The 17,036-nt window shown below is 42.4% G+C and overlaps 1 protein-coding gene across 5 annotated transcripts in view; it reads right to left on the reverse strand.

The window, feature by feature from the left end:
* DCLK1 (doublecortin like kinase 1) overlaps window positions 1-15,625 on the reverse strand; it is a 318,321-nt gene extending 302,696 nt beyond the window's left edge. For 2 of the 5 annotated variants that reach the window (XM_044777291.2, XM_044777295.2), the window contains exons 1-2: window positions 15,300-15,625; window positions 10,366-10,760 (exon numbers count right to left, since the gene is read on the reverse strand). In XM_044777291.2, the coding sequence (XP_044633226.1) occupies window positions 10,366-10,741 (376 nt within the window). In that variant the 5' untranslated portion in view covers window positions 10,742-10,760; window positions 15,300-15,625. The remainder of the gene's footprint in view (window positions 1-10,365; window positions 10,761-15,299) is intronic. The other 3 variants (XM_044777292.2, XM_044777293.2, XM_070520527.1) reach the window with 2 other exon arrangements.
* Window positions 15,626-17,036: the final 1,411 nt, after the last annotated feature.

The raw sequence follows: 17,036 nt of genomic DNA on the forward strand, positions 1-17,036 counted from the left end.
GAAAATGAAGCATGAAACTATGTTTGCATCCAACCAACACCTCCTAAAATATCAGAAAATGGTAACTTTTCTCTCAAAGACTTAGGTATTTTGGGGAGTTTAGAATATGGAATCATTTCTGTATAATCATATTAGATTATTTTTAAGATACTGAAGAGTCCATGTTTTATTTTGTTTTAAAAAAATAACAGATGCATCTTTAAATTACTGTATTCACCATTATTCTTCAAAGTACGGAAATAAATTTTCTCTAACAAAGTTTATTATTATAAAATATACAAAGTTAATTCTACTTGGCCATGGACTCCCATTATGAACTTAGAGGACTTCCATTTAAAAGAAATTCTAAGTCACCATCGAAAACTTCCAGTAATATGGTGCCAGCTCCCTGGTTGACCAGGCTTGTGGTGAGTCAGCTAGGAAGGTGTTCCTCTACAACATCCCATATTAGGAGATTCCAGAAGTTTGTCCTGTTTCCCCTTATTGCTGGAGGTTCTTCATTGGCTAAGAGTTGTGATTTGTAAATTCCAGCTGTGACATCACTTGACCTTAGTCTAAAAATGACCTATTCTCCATTCTTCACATTACTAAAGTTGGTTGCTTCCTCTTCTAGGATTCCTTCAAGTTCAAAACGTGGCATATTCAAAAGTATCTGAAATGAGGGGTACCTGTAATATATTTCATTTTTCCCGAGTATAAACTTCCTCATTGAAAACTCTGGCAATTAAAATTTACTATTGTGAGTTATAGTAAAAGCTTAGAAATATTCAAATATATATTGAAACTTCTGAAATTGAACTGAGTTAAATTACACGAAAGATACTATTTACAGAATAAAATATCATAAAGTGCCTTCTGCATATTATATTTTATGAGTCTATCTCTGATATACACAATAATATTTCATAACCTACCTGGAAGGCGCTGGTTTAAGAAGATGATTTTGATAGTGTCATTAAAGGCAAAAAAAACAAGATTCCCCAAAGGCACTGACGGATCATTCTTCCTTGGAAGTCTTTCATAATACAACAGTACATAAAAATAAGCTCACAGAAAATAAAATTTGAATGTGCATGTCAGGCCTGTGGAAAATGCCAACTTCTCAAATTCAAAGCAACAGAAAAATAACATAAAGGAAAAAACTGAGAGATCCAATTTTTTTTAAACTTGAAACTGATATAACTGAAAAGTAGAGAAACTACAATAAAAAGAGGAAAACTGACTGAAGACTTATAATACAATAATGGGTTAACATAATGTACAAAGCCTACTAGAATTTACAAAAATACAAGGTACTAAATATATGACAAAGGATAAAAACTGTACAAAATATCAATAGAAAACACCACTAGAGAAATTGTAAACTGGTAACAACCCTTTTAGAAGCAACATGGCAAACTGGATTTAGAGCCATGAAAGCGTTCATTCTCATTGCTAAAAATTTCTCCTAAGGAAATAACAGAAAAACAAATAACAAAATTGCAACAAGTACATACAGCATCAGCCATGAAACCCCAAAATTGGAAACAACCTCATAAATCCTCAATAATAGGTACAAGACCTGAATTAGCTACTCTGGGGAGTGAAAAGTATCCTAAGTCATGAGCTTGTCTCCAAAGAGCTTAGAAAGCAAGACATGTATATGAAAAGACTCCACCACAAAGCAATAAATGATCATTGCTAAATCAGTAGTCAGGCAATCCTAATTCAGAGGAGAAAGAAATCAATTCCCACTTCCCACTGAGCGATCAAAGAAGAAATGGAATTCATGCTGACCTTGAAAGCAACGGTAGGATTTTCATTGGCAAAAACTAAAGAGGACAGCATTTCAGATCAAGATAAAATAATAACATGCTCTACTGCAGAATACTATAAAGGGACAGTCTGTGAAATATTAATGTATCTCTCTCAAAAAATAAAATAATATGGTTCCATGGACAAACAAGTTAGAGTAAGACTGCAGTAGGCAACAAGGTCAAAGTTTTTATGCATGATCAGACCTGGGTTTTAGAAAGATCACACTGCTTGCAGTATGAAGAAAGGGCTGAAGTTAGGATGTGGGGAGACAGAAGTCAAGATACCATTTAGAAAGCTATTACAATAGAGCGGGAGAGCAGATGGATAACTGAACTTTACACATCTGTGCTAGGGACAGAGAGAAGTAGATGCTATGAGGAGTCCTTAGCAGATAGAATCAATCAATGGGATTGCAGAATTGGCAACTGATTGGATGTGGGGCCCAAGGGAATACGAGTCAATGACAACACTGAAATGATGACATTGAAATTTCTATTTTGGCCAATTCCCATACACCACAATAGATAAAATAAGAAGGGAAACAAGTTTGGATTAGACGGTAAGAAAGGAAATTAATTTGGTTGTGTACATATTGAATTTGAAGTTGCTAGGAGCCAACCAGTTGGAGAATTCCAGCAAGCAGCTAGAAACATCGGTCTAGAGTTTGGGAGGGAAAACGGATGAGACAGCAGCAGTTGTGGGAATTGAAGAAAATGCTCAGGGAGACCACACCCAGCAGGACAAGATGAACTCTAGGGCAACACCAGTATTTAAAGAGTGCCCAGAGCTGGAGGAGCCATTGAAGGGAAGTGAGAGAAATCAGGTGCCTGGAGCCACCAAAACCAAGGGTTGGTGAGTACATGGCTGGAAGAGTTCCAGACATCAGCATCCAGTGCTCCAGGGACAGCAGAGATCACTGGCCTGGCCATTAGGAGGCCACCTGTAATGGCCACTTCAGGTAGGTAGTGATGCCAGATTGCTTGCATTCATTCATTTATCTATTCATTCTCTCTTTCTCCTTTCTTCCAGTGAAATTTATTGAGTACTTGCAACTACTGTGTTAGGCAGCGAGGACTCCAATGGCTCCTTGATATAAAATAAATAAGCATATTACAGTGTAATGATGCTAATCAGGGGACTGAAGTAAGATTGGAAGTTGAGGAAGTAAAGGCAGCAAACACAGATATTTATCATGGAAGAGCTCTGCATTTGAGAGGTCAGCAAGATAAAGGAATGAAATTTTTAGATTGTGGGAGACTTGTATATCTGTAGGCTGAGGGGATGAGAATGGAGATGTTATAGGCAGAACAGGTTATCTGAATGTTTGCCACATAGCAGACCCTGTTCTAACACATGCTATTTTACCTGTAATCCTCACCACAACCCCATGAGCTAAGTATGAACACACCACTTATCAGAGGGCAAACTGAGGCACAAAGAGTTAGGCAGCTTGCTCAAGGTCACCTGGCTAGCAAAGGTGGAGCCAGGATTCAGACACAGATGGTCTGACTCCAGAGCCATGACTTAACCATGAGCCACGCACTCTCAGGAGGGCACCCATCTCACCCTCCTTACAGGAGAGAAGGGAGGCCCAGAGATGGGAGAGTACAAGAAGAGAGCAGATGAGCTCAGTGCTGAGTGTATCAATGGGTAAGAGGAGACAAGGCCAGATTGGAAGGAAGGAACAGGAGCGCAATAGCCAAGAGAAACACGTTCAAGACTGAAAGACTGGGTGTATTCTACATGTAAGCAGAGGAGCCATTATAGCACAAAGTGGTTTATCTGTGGCCAGGTTTATAGGCAGGAAACTGGTTGGAAGACTACTATATAGGACACATGTGTCCCAAAGGACCTGATCTAAGAGAAGCCGTAAAGGGAACAGAAAAGCAGGGGCAAATACAGATTCTATATGGAAAAAGAAAAACTAACTGAGAAAGAAAAACTAAGATATGTATTCTTATCTTAGGAGCCTATTACAATAGTATAGGGAAGAGATGACAGGAGTCAAGTGGTAGGAATACAAGGAGTTATAATTTAATATTTTTTAACTTTTTGTATCTTTCAAAATTTTCTACAAAATGCTCACTGTAGAAAAATGTATCACTCCTTCAGTCAAAAAAAAATAACATTGTTAAAACAGTAATAAGGACTTGAAAACTATAATAATGGTGGTGGAGAGAAGAGAAAAAAATTGAAGAACTGCCTTAAGCAGAATCAACAGAATTTGGTGATAGCTTGTATTTGAGAGATGAAGAGAAGGAGTCAAGGGTGATGTTAAGTTAGATGGTGAGACCATTTAACAAGATCCAGAACATGAGAAGAATGAATTCTGGATAATGGAAAAGAATGAGGTCACATTAATACATGTTGAGTCTGAAAGGACTAATGATGAGAGTATCAGTTGTCTATATCCAGGTGGTTGCAGTGCCAAAGAAAGGTCTGGTTAGGAGTAATTGCTCTTAAAAGAGTAGTTAAAATAATGGGACACCACAGGAGATGATCCAAAGACAGAAAAGTGGAGGACACCTTGTTTAAAGGTGAGACAAGTAAAAAGGGATAGAAAATCACCATTAGAACAAGACAGTAAGTAATCATTGCTACAGATAAAACCCACCAATAAATGCCAACATTCATGGGCAAAAGTTTAAGGAGAAACAAGATATTTACATAGCCTCAAAGTTTCTCCCCAAAATATGTATTAATTACAAAAGGGGGAATAGTAACTGTAGAGTGAAGATAGCTGGCAGACACCACCTTAACCAGCTGATCATGGTTAACTTCACCAGCGGTTAGACACAGCAATATCATGTACCCCCTGAAATGACACACTGAGAAGGACATAATATCACTTCTACGGAATTCTCGCCACAAATGCATAACTTCAACCCAAACTGAAGCTAAACCCATCAGGTAAACCCAAATTGAGAGACATTCTACAAAACAACTGACCAGTAATCTTCAAAACTGTCATGTCATTAAAGATAAGGAAAGACTGAAGAACTGTCACAACTTGGAGGACATGAAGGAGATATGACAACGAAATGCAATATGTGATTCTGGAACCATAAAAAGGCCATTAGTGGAAAAATTGATGAAGGCTGAATAAAGCCTGTAGTTTTGTTACCAGCATTGTTCTAAAGTTAATTTTTACTTCTGATAATTGTACCATGATTGTGTAAGATGTTCCACTAGGGGAAAATGGGTGAAGGGCATATGGGAACTCCCTATCTTTGTGACACTTCTGATAAGTGCAAATTAATTTCAAAATAAAAACTTTAAAACATGAGCCAGGTAGCCTGGAAAAAATAAAATTGAATCCCTACTTCACGTACTGTCCTAATACAACTCCCATTAGAATATTCTTTTTAACAAAAACATATAAATACTAGAAGATGAGGGAAATGGCTTCATAATCTCAGAGTACAGAGGGCCCAAGAGGCATGAAGATCAAGCCATAAATGAAAAGAGTGATACTTTTGATTATATAATTTTTTTTTAAATCTGCATAGCAAAAATCATAATAAACAAGTCAGTAGATAAAGGAAAATCTGGAAAAAAATACTTTCAATTAATATCACAAAGGGCTAACATCTTTAAAAGAAAAAAATCCTACAAGCCAATTAAAAAAGACCTCAATCAGGTAGAAAAATGGTCAAAAGCTATGAAGAGACAATACATCAAAAAATAAATACAAATGCCTTTTAATCATATGAAAAGATCAAAATTAAAACTATAACAAGATACACGTTTTTCTTTTCTTAATAGATTGGCAAATGGCAAAATATTTGGTAACACATTGTCTTGCTGGGGGTGTAGAAAAACAGCCACTCATACATTACTGGGGGGTGTGTAAACTGGTACCACCTCTATGAAGAGAATTTTGCAACAGCTCTTAAAAGTTTACTGCTTGTACCTCTCTATCCAACAATATTACTTCCAGGAATTTATCCTACAGATATTCTCCTACAAGAGTGGAAAACTTATATCCACGGATATTTACTGCAAAACTGTTTCTAATAACAAAGGATTGGACACAACCTAAATGCCCACCAATAAAACACAGGTTAAATAAATTATGGAACATTTGTATAAAGGAATGCTATGAAGTCAGTAAAAAGAACACATTAGTTCTAGATGTATGATATGATACATTGTTAAGTGCACAAAGCAAGGTGCAGAGCTGTGAGCAAAGTTACCTTCTGGGCAAATGACATGTATATGTTCACCATACGCTGCTATGTCTGAGAGGTTACTCAAAAAACTAGTAAATTCATTGCCACTGGGGAATTTTAGAGAGAGTATGTTTTATAAATTTTCAAAAATTAATTTAAAAATGTTTAATATAGCAAGGAGAGGCATAGAGGAAGCCAGTGCATTAGAGAAAGAAAGTAGATGACACCTAGTCAGGGGAAAGAAAAATTGTCAAGAGAGCTGGATGCCTGGAAATCATGGTTGGAGAGAGATTCCCTAACCATGGGGTGACACATGGGTTTATTCTGTTGGGGACCTGGGAAAAGCCCTCACATTGCAGCTCCAGAGTCAGGCAGTGTCCACTGGCGGGGCTGTCAAGCTGTGCATGGGAGCCGAGGAAGATGTGGGACTTGTTTCTAATACAGGCAAATCTGATGTACAAATTACCTTATTTATATCCTGAAGATAACACATCTGCATAGTTTTTATCCTAATGCTTAAAGGAAATGTTCTGGCCCTCTCATATCTACATTCACACAAGATGTTAAAAGAATGCCTGAGATAGTAAAAGATCAGTGGTTGCCAGGAGTTAGGGAGGAGGGGGGATGAATAGGAGGAGCACAGAGGATTTTTAGGACGGTGAAACTACACAGTGTGATACTATGATGCTGGATGTCATTACACCTTTGTCAAAACCCACAGAATGTATAACACCAAGAACGGACCCTAATGTAAACTGTGGACTTGGGGTGATAATGACATGTCAGCGCAGACTCATCAATTGTCAACAAATATACCCCCCTGGTGATAATGGGGGAGGTTGCTCATGAGTGGGGGCAGGGGGATATGGGAAATCTCTGTACTTTCTGCTCAATTTTGCCGTGCACCTAAAACTGCACTAAAAATAAAAGTCTACTTAAATGTGGCAGGGGGGCAGGGGGAGATGCCTGTCCCTCAACACATACGTCACTGATGCTTAAGCATCTTATGAAGAAAAAAAACCAACCCACCAATCAATGCTTGGGATTTATAGTACATCTTTCTCCTAAGAGTTCAAAGGTTTTAAATGTTATTCCTTCATTTATCTCGACAGAATTTACACACCTACTGTGGAATATAAATAGTGCAAAATTGGGGAAAAAGAGGCAATAAAGGGAAAATGAGGCCAAGTCTCAAGGTGAATTACTTGCAGAAATAGGCTACAATTCAACTTTCCTTATTAAGCATCAAGATTTTTTTAAAACATATGAAGGCCACTCTGAAAGCAAACAATTAAGAGTGTCATTCATGGTCTCCTCTTAAGTGTGTGTGTGCATGTCTGTGTATATATACATACGTGCGATGACAGACACAATCATATTTATGCACACACAAACATACACTCACTCATGCATTTATACTTCAGGCTAAGAGCCAGCTCTATCAACGTGCTTAAACCAAATTTAGGCATAAGAATCTGCATATAACAATAATAAAGCGATGCAGGTGCCGGTGAGACCATTAAAAATAAAGAAACTCACATGTCCTTGTGATTGTAATTCAGAATTTTTAGTCTGAGATAAGTGAGAAACAACAAACAAAAGAAAAATTACAAGTCAAATGCACTTGACAATGTACTCACTAAAAGGATTTAATTTAAAACTCAAACATCATCATTTTGGAAGAGGAAATGAGAAGCTAACAACACGCACTGACGTTTACATAAAATTAGTATGTAAAGTGAGAGATATGAACTTAATGATGAATATGAAGCAATGGTTTGCATTTCAACAGACTAAGCAAAAATGTAATTGACAAAGAGGCGAATCCAAATGAATTTCAGCTCTTTCACCAGTAAGTGCAGCTGCACGCTAATTGTCAGTGTTATAAATGAGAAAAAAATCTGTTTAAAATGAAAATTTTTTTAAAATGCTGTAATATGTGAACTTAAATACTGTACTGAAGTTATTCATTCATTCAATCAGAAAAAAGTATTTATTTCCAAAAAAGTAATTTTTTAACATCGGAATAGTCAATACGCAGCTACTTCATATTGATTGGGGAAAAGTATTTGGAGGCAAATGAGAACATTAGTGTTTCTAGGAGCAGTATCTGTCACTCCTGGAATTAAGTCAAGGTTAAAAACATTTGTTTCCAAGAAGCTAATACAATAAAATTTCATTTAAAAGCCACTAAGAATACCCCAGTCAGTATCTTATTAGTGGCGGTTATGAGCTCCAGCTCTGGCACCAGCCTTCCTGGGTTCAAATCGTGACTCTACCATGCCTTGCTGTGTGACTATGAGCAGATCACTTAACCACACTGTACCTCACTTTTCTCATCTTAGTGTAAGATGATAACAGTACTTACCTCCTAGGATCATTGAGAGAATTAAATGTGTTCGTACTTGCAAGGCACATGCTCAATAACTGTGAGCTATCATGAATATCCTCGGTCAGGACAGCAGTCTCTCAGAGCAGGCATTCTTTTGTGTTAAAAAACTGACAAAGAAGACGGCGGCAGGCATGTCATGATTTTGCTGGTCCCTGGATGTAAAATAGTGTCATTTCCTACCTCTTGTACCCTCTCTTTGGTGGATGGGAATTATGGAAATATCTCTGGCCACTTCTCAGTAAAGATCAAGTCTGAGTGGGAAACTGACTGAAGTCTCCCTCCCACCATGGATGCTGCACAGATGAGGAATCAAACTCCAGCTGTCCGAGAATGTGCTTTGAGATCTTGGCACATTTCCCTACAACACCATCAACCCTCAAAAGGATGGTTTGGTGACGGGTCATGCACCTGACTTTGCATTTAATCTCTATCCAGATCCCCTGTAATATCCCCCTAAACGTTTTATTTATCCTTATATTTTCCAAGGTCATGAAAAGGACAGGGCGCAAAAATCAAAGCTGCTGCAGAAAGATTTCATGTTTATTCTTCCCCTTTAATTTACTGGAAGTTCCAACATCTGAATAGAAGGAAAAAGGCCAAGCCTACAGGCATCTTGGCAGGATGACAAGTCATCGAAAAGAGATGTGAATTCCCACAAAATAAACACACCAAACCCAGGCTCCTCCGCATCCTCTCAAGTCCGGTCATACTGTGACTGGCCTGGCATCCTGCCAGGGGATAAAGGGAAGGAAAATGGGAGAAAGACACAAGAAGGCCTCAGCCCTGAACCACATACAAACTCTGGTTCCAAAGGAGGACAAGCGAGCTTCCCTGTGTGCGGTCAGGGCAGAGCAACCCAAAGCTCCACGGAGGGCTGGCAGGGAAGCTTCCTGCTCCCCGCACAACAGAGGGAGGACGTTACATGCAGGGCATTCCTCCAGGATCCAGTAAGATAACAGGGTCTGGGCAATCGTGTCTGGAGGAAAGATGAACTCCGGGTGAAAACATGTACTTCCAACCCTTTCCATGTTCTCTCTGCCATGTATTACCCCATCAGGACCTTGAGACCTCAGTCTTAGAAAAACCTACCCTCCAAAGAGGATCAGCCATCCCCGTTTATACCTTAGCAATCAATTTAACCCCAGTTATTTCTCTCCAAGTCATTCTACTTTGCTTATGGTTTCTAAGGCGATTAAACGCATTATGTCCTGTCAAATGGAGTTGGTACCAAGGCAAGAGTAGCTCAGAGTAGGGAATCAACTCTGCTTGCACAGGACACCAGGCCTCATCTGTGGACCCAAACAGTCCCACAGCCACACGAAATGTCTAAAACAGATCATTACTATTAACCTAAATTGGACTTAAAAAAAATAAACCAAACAGATTGATTCCTTTATATCCCCAAATACCATACAAAGACAACAACCCTTTAACCTTAAAAGGAAGCATCATATTAGAAAGAATTGCCAGAAATCCTAATTTTTGGTCCAGCATCACCACTAATTACCATGTAACCACAGACACGTCACATGAATTTTCTGGGTCTCAGTCTCAATTAATGGGTCTGACACCTATCTAAAATTCCTTTCAACTCTAAAATTTCATGATCCATTAGTAATTTTCAGTTCAAGTACTTTCAGAAATTGTGAAAGCAAAAGTTCGATTTGCACCTAGAAAAGAATACGAAGTATGTGATTTAAGATCTGAAAATGGACTTTTAAAACTAATGTAGCATGGATGGGACAAAAAAAGAGAGAATGCTGTAGAATTAAGACCTTTCTTCCCTCAACCCAGTATTCTAAGCTACCTGACTTAACACCATTAGTTTTTTTCTTTTTACACTACAATACAGCAAAGTGAAGTCTTAAATGTGTGAAACAATAGGGACCACAGCCCTAAGGCTGAAGGATACCTCTGATGGCGCAAGTGGGAGATGGCCAGAACAACGTGGAAATGTGAGAAGTATCCTCTAGAGTCACCTGCTAGTTATTTCATAATGCTCACCTTCCACCAGTTGGTCCAGGCTGGATATCTTCTTGAGCCCATCAATGGTGTAGATTGTTCTTACTCCCTGGGGCAAATTCACGTTATCCGACAGAGTTCGGGTCAAATCAGCCAGCAGGGCCTCAAAAGATCGGAACCGGTCTGGGGAGATGGCATACACAATCCCTTTGAAGTATCGATCTCCGTTTCGATAGAAACGAACTTTCTTGGCCTTCTTCTCAGAGCTGAGGGTCTGCAGGGTGCGCGTTCGGTAAAAGCTGCAGTGGGCGCTGTGCGTTGGGCTGGGCAGCCCGTTCACCCGCGACCCTCTGCTGTATCTCTGCGCCTTATCGCGCTCATCAAAGTGCTCCAGCTCCATGTCTCTGCCGAAGGACATGACGGAGTTAACGTTGAACCTATGAGGCACAGAAACAAAAACAGAGATACATACTGATGTTATTTTAAGATCATGATTTGAAAGGCTCAGCTTGAGAGCAGCTGGTGGAAATATTGCTATAATTGATGATATATTTGAGTTTTCAAGTTGGGAGAGAAGGAAGACGACACAGCAACAGACGTGGCAGCCCCCAGTGGAAACAGCTTATTAATCAACCCCAGTTTTGTCAGTAACATCTCCTACATATTGATCACCTATAAGTTTCAGACTTCCAACAGCTCTTATTTCCAATAGCCACAACAAATCTTTCAAAGTATTATCATCCCTATTTACAGATGAAGAAACTGAGGCACGGAAAAATTTCTCCTGAATTTCTCCCAGTAACATGGTTAAGAAATGTTTGAACCAAAAACTCTGACCCAGGTTTGCCTGACTTCAAAGCCCCAGGTTTCCTGCAGGGCAGTGTGCTAATCCTGGGGGCAGGTGGCAAATAAGCTTTCCTATAACTATAGACTAAAGAGGTGGTGGGCCAGGACGCAAAAGAGGATGGGCAGCATTTAAGTCACACTGTAAACGTTTTACAAACTGTTTGTGCTCCCCATGGCCAGCTAGAGAGCAAACTGAATCAGTTCATAGGTTCCACCAATTTAAGGAAGATTTTCTGACACATTCATATATTCAATAAAAATTTTTTAAAGTGAATTCACCGTAATTCATTTACTGACATTTACTACTTCAGCTAAGTTGGGTTAAGAAAAAGGAGGAGGAAGAGGAGAAGAGGAAGAACAAGGGGTAAGAATTACTTCTTCTTTGGAGAGCTCTGCTGTTCCCTCCGCTAAGGCTCTATCTCCATGGTTAAGGAAACCGAGGCTTAAAAAGGTTGATCAAGTAGATTTCTCAAGGTTACACAGCTGGTACAGGGTCAAGTCTGGATGAACATCTTTAAACCTCGATTTACTCAATCACACATGGGAATGCTAACAGTACCTACCTCACAACTAATGTTAACATTAATACATGAAGCACACATGAAGCACGTAAGATAGTGTCTAGCATGTGGTATTAATATTTTTATTAATAAAATCTGCTTTTCTGTTCCTGACTCTGTTCCAGAAAGAACTAGTAGGAATAGAATCTTCCCCTTCTGGTGAAGGAGGCTCCTGGTGAGTCCTCATTTCCATCTTATGACGTTCAGAAAGGTATGCCTGCACCCCCATGGCCCCATTTTACTTTCCATGGAGGCTTGTTACCAGCAAGCTGCCGTGGGATCAATTGATCCTTGCTAGGGGGTTAGCTGGTAAGGGCTTGTGGTGTTACCCCTTGCAGGGGGATCTGCGTTTTAAGAGGACAATCCAGAAAGCGGAAAAAACTCAGAACTCAAAGGAAGAAGTTTCAATGATAAAATGTCAGGCATGGTGAAATAAAATATAAGGGAAATGGAAAATTTGGGGCAAGAACTTCATAAGGGCTTCCCAAATCCCACCACTTAGATTACGTCACCTTTCCGAAGGTCAGTTCAAAGTAACCTAAAGTACTGCCAAGCCCCCTGACCTTTCCCTGACCCTCAGGAAACTGACCTCCGATCCATTCAGAGTGGCTAAAAATTCACGCTCAAAAGCCACTGCTAGAGATTGTGTACTCCCGAAATGAATGAAGTGGAAAGAGCTAACATTTATTGAACGGCTATGATGTGCCTGACACTATTATTCAGCAATCAATCGTGTAATATGCTAAAAATTCTCCTCTAAACCTCATGGCAATCCAATGAGGTAGGTAAGATTATTGTGACTGAGTGTGAGTACAGGATATACCCAAGGTCTCAAAGTCATAATTGAGGAAGTTGGGATTTGAACGCAGATTTACTCTGACTGATTCCCTCCTTTCTGCCCCATGTGCTGTGTCCTAGGGGTTTTTAAAGCCCTCACTCCTAACTAGCTCTGTGACCTTGGGCAGGCCACTTAACTGCTGAAGACCTTATCTGCAGACAGAGGCAGCAGTGGTCATCAAGATTCTCTCGCCAACCCCCCTGAAGAGTGGGGGAGGGGGGCAGCAGAATGTGATTTAAATAGGAGTGATTATTAGTCCAGTGTATTTTTTCCTCCAAATATGAAAACTACCTCATGCCTCTTAATAATTCATAATAGTCTAAATTTGCATTTTCCAGAAAAAGTTATACCATACATAGGTAGGTAGGAACTGGTTTCATTGATTTTGAAGTTAGATAATTTCAAAACAATTATCAGTTGATATGCAGTCTTTTCAGGCAGCTATTAACTGAGCAACAGAACCAATATTTTGCCCATGATATCATAACTGCTCCTATTTTATTTATTTGCTTTTCTAAAAGGCGTTCTTTTGTCTTCCGAAACGGGGGTGTGTGTCGGGGGCGGAATGATACTGCCAGTACTCATGCCAACTCACTAAGCCCTTCAAACCAGTAAATTACAAAAGCCAGATTGACTTTTGAAGGTTTGGTTTTATTTTTAAAGGCAGTGATCATTCTTCCAGGCCCAGGGGTTTCCTCCCCAATCTATATACAAACCAAAGGAAAACAAGCTGGACTATAGCAAAGGATGGCACAATTCTGTCACCAGAGAGTTCAAATCTAGTTCAAAGGGGCTCAGGTCACTTCATAATTTGCAAAGAGCAAATAATTTAGCAAGTGTTGAACCTCCCTAGAGGAAACAGGCTTTTTGAACCAAGAATTCCACAACAAATGAAAAAAGATCAATTTAAAAGAGAAAAGTTGATCTTGTTTGTTCTTTATTTGCCTATTTCCTCACACTGGATCATACCTTCAACCAGGGCAAGGAACACATCTTTTATTTCCCTTCACTGAGCCTGCCCAAAAGTAGGCAGTGATGTTGGCGACAAAGAAAAACCACACTCAAAGTGAAATCATTTTCAAGGCTACCACTAAATAAATGTCAAAAGCCACACTACATACCCTAGTGTTCCAGTATTTATGTGTGGCATCAAAATAGGGATCCTTTCCCTTGCCTTGGCTGGCTCAGTTCTTCAGTTGGCTTAGTCATATATCTGAACCAAGAGCTCCTGAAGAACATTCACTGGGTTTCCACAGGGTCCCACTTTCTCCACAGGAAGCCCACTACAGCACAGAGCCATACTTCACAGATCATAAGTGGCTAAGGGCCTGGGTACACACGCGTCATGGTGCCAAGAAGGTAACTACAGCGCTTCAGCCACAGATCAGGGACATTTGGGAGTGGAAGAGGGCCTGGCTCTTATGAGAGATTTTCCTATAAACTGCCATGCTAAGAAATCAGCATCCTCGATTGTTCTCTGTGGGATTTCTCACCATTTTGAGGAACCTCTGTGTTCATCCTCCTCTAGATGAGCAAATGACTTCTGTTTCAGAGATTTCCACAAACACACACACACCCCCCAAACACTACCGCCTCTAAATACATGCTGAACCTGGGAATCCCAAGGCATATTTTGCCAGTGGGATTAGGATGCAGGTGCATGGAGAGGTGTGGAATAAGAGGCACACACACCTTCAGAGTGCATGCACCACCCTGGATCATAGATATCACAGGACGTGTGCCTATCTTCTATACATGTGACCTACATATAACCTGTCTTAAAATCTCTTCTGACCGCCATTCATGTGACATTTCATACTTAGAGCGCCGTCCTACTTTCCTTTCCCGTCGAAAGGCAATAGATTTAGGAACATTCACAAAACCTATTCACGGAACACCCTGCAGTGTGGCCCCTGAACGCGTGTGCACCATAATCTGAACACACATTCACAGGTGCGGAGAGTGGGAGCCGTTTTGAATGAAACCTTTCATCTGCTCCCTCTCCTACAAGGATCTCCTTGCCAAACCTGATTTTCAAAAGCAGCCTCTTTTGTGGGGCAATGCAGGGCTGTGCGTGCACTCCCACCAGCGGGAAAATGCCATTCCCTCTCCGCATGCTTTTAGCCCTGCAGGTAGTAATTTGTACATGAGGCAGCCTCGCTGTCCCCGAAGGAACTTGAGACCCTGGAAATGTACTTGCAACACCCACACTGCAGCCACCCACCACGCACAGAACGCCCCATCCTCAATCACCCTCCCGGGCACACGGAAAAGCATACACACAATAAGAGGCCCGGCCGGGCCACTCCTTCCAGGCGCAGACTTGGCGCTCGCTCCGCGGCCACTTCTGACAATGACACACACCTTTCCCAGCTCCTCCGCCCTGACTCTCCATCTCCACTAACAATGCGGAGAAAAGCATGGGGGGCCCCACTCGCCCGACGCCGCGTTTTAAGCTGGGTGGCACCAGACAAAAGAGGCAGGTGCCAGCAGCCCCGGGGCCGCCCTCACACGCCGCCCCAGCCGCGGCCAGGCTGGCCAGGGCAGGGCAGCGCCTTTCGAGGAACGGCGGGCGGGGCGGCGGAGGCCGAGGCGGGGGTCCGCCCTGCCCTCCGCTCCCCGCGCTCCCCGGCGCCCCACGGCTGCGGGAGGAGCGGGCGCGGCGAGCCGCCGGCGGGCCCCCGGCCGGCGCGCCCCGAAACTCCCTTCCGCAGAGAAGGCAAACCACGCACCGGTCCGCGGAGAGACGCCGCCGGGGGTCTTTGTCGCCGCGCGCGGGGCCGCCTCCTGGTGCTGTCCTCGCCGGGCTGGGCGCGGCCGGGGCTGCGGGGCTGCGGGGCCGGGGCTGGGCTGCAGCAGCTGCGGGCGCGCGGGCGTCTCGGCTGCAGCCGCTAGTGCAGGGATGTGCCTTGGCCCGACCTCATTGAAATGCGGCGCTTCGCACAGCCTCACTCCAGCCTCTCTCTCCAGAGGAGGGCGGCGGCGGCGGCGGGCGCGCTCCCTTTTCTTGTGCCTCACTCGCTCCCACACCCTCCCCGCTCCCTCCTTCTCCGCCTCCGCGTGCGCGCCCCGGAGACCCCGCCCTTCTTGGCAGGGCGCACCCACCACGGCTGCGCCCAGGGTCCGCCTCCTCCTCGCGCCCTCTCCGGCCGCAGCGACCTCAGTGCATCTGGCTTGAGCAAAGCCCCAAACCTCCCCGGTCCCCAGCACTGGTTGTCTGGAGATAGGGGCGGATGGGATGGTGGACCTGAGGTCAGAGGAAGAGAACGTGGACCGGGCTACGTCTGAGCCAGGAAACGTGCAAGGCAGAGAGGTGAGGTGTGGCCCAGCGGTGAGACCCCCGCCCCCAGGGGAGGCAAGGGAAATAGTTCCTCCTCCCACCATACACACACACTTTCGTGTGACCTCATGGTTTGACACCCTTCCTGGGATATGGAAGCCCATGTGATAGCCCTCTCATCATTTCTTGCCCAGGATACATCAATGCAGCGCCTTCTGGGAGGACCAATCCCGGACCTCCCAACCTACCCATTCTGGTGTCACCCTCAGCCCCCGTAATTGGGAAGGGCCAGATCTGCTCATAGATCCCACCTGTCATCTCCACTTGACCTCAAGACTTGAGTCACCCCTGAAATAGTGACCTCTGCTTGGAACCAAATATGTCATGGTGGGCCCTTGATAAATTAAGGGCCAGGACTCACTGCTGGACACCTCCAGGCTGCCAAGGCCGGCGGTCCGTGCTGGAAAGCCCCATGAGCTCACATGAGCCTTCCTTCCCAAGGCAGGAATGTTCTCAGAGCCCAGGCTGTTCACAGCTTCCTCCAGTTTTTACACAAAAGTCCAGTGAGTGGGAGCAGGTCTCAGACTTCCCTGAAACCTTAGCCTGTTTCAGCCAGCAGCCGGAATTTTGGTTCACTTAATCTCCTGACTTTCAGTCATGTCACTTGAGACATTTATTTGTCTCAAATACCTATACATGTACGAGTACACATATGTATTTTTTCTCTTCCTGAGTTTGCACCTTTCAATGGAAAATCAAATTTTATTTTTCCCTCCCCCACTGAGCCCAGTTATGTATTTGACTACTTATTATTAATAAGAGCTATTCTGAAGTAATTTCAAAGTATTATGTAAATACTAAGTAATTACCATTTGTTATAACATGCAGCTGAAATGAGATGCATGTTACATATTCAACAAGTTCTGCAGCATTTATTTTTGAACGAGTGCATAGCCCAGGGATGAGAGTACAATGAACTCACCAAATTAACTAAATGCAAAGTCCGGAGCCTATCCCTTCAAATTCTAATGCAAAATGAGGGCCATGGCATACGTGTAGAGAAAGTAAGGAGCCAAGTGTATTTTCTTGAGAACAAAAATCAGAGCTTCTGTTTATCTTTCCAGTGACAAATGCCAAATGATTTCTGCCAAAATGCTAAACCAAGAAATAAATTCCATCTCCTAACCCC

This window comes from Equus asinus, chromosome 11, assembly GCF_041296235.1.
Source record: "Equus asinus isolate D_3611 breed Donkey chromosome 11, EquAss-T2T_v2, whole genome shotgun sequence".
Taxonomy (NCBI): Eukaryota; Metazoa; Chordata; class Mammalia; order Perissodactyla; family Equidae; genus Equus; species Equus asinus.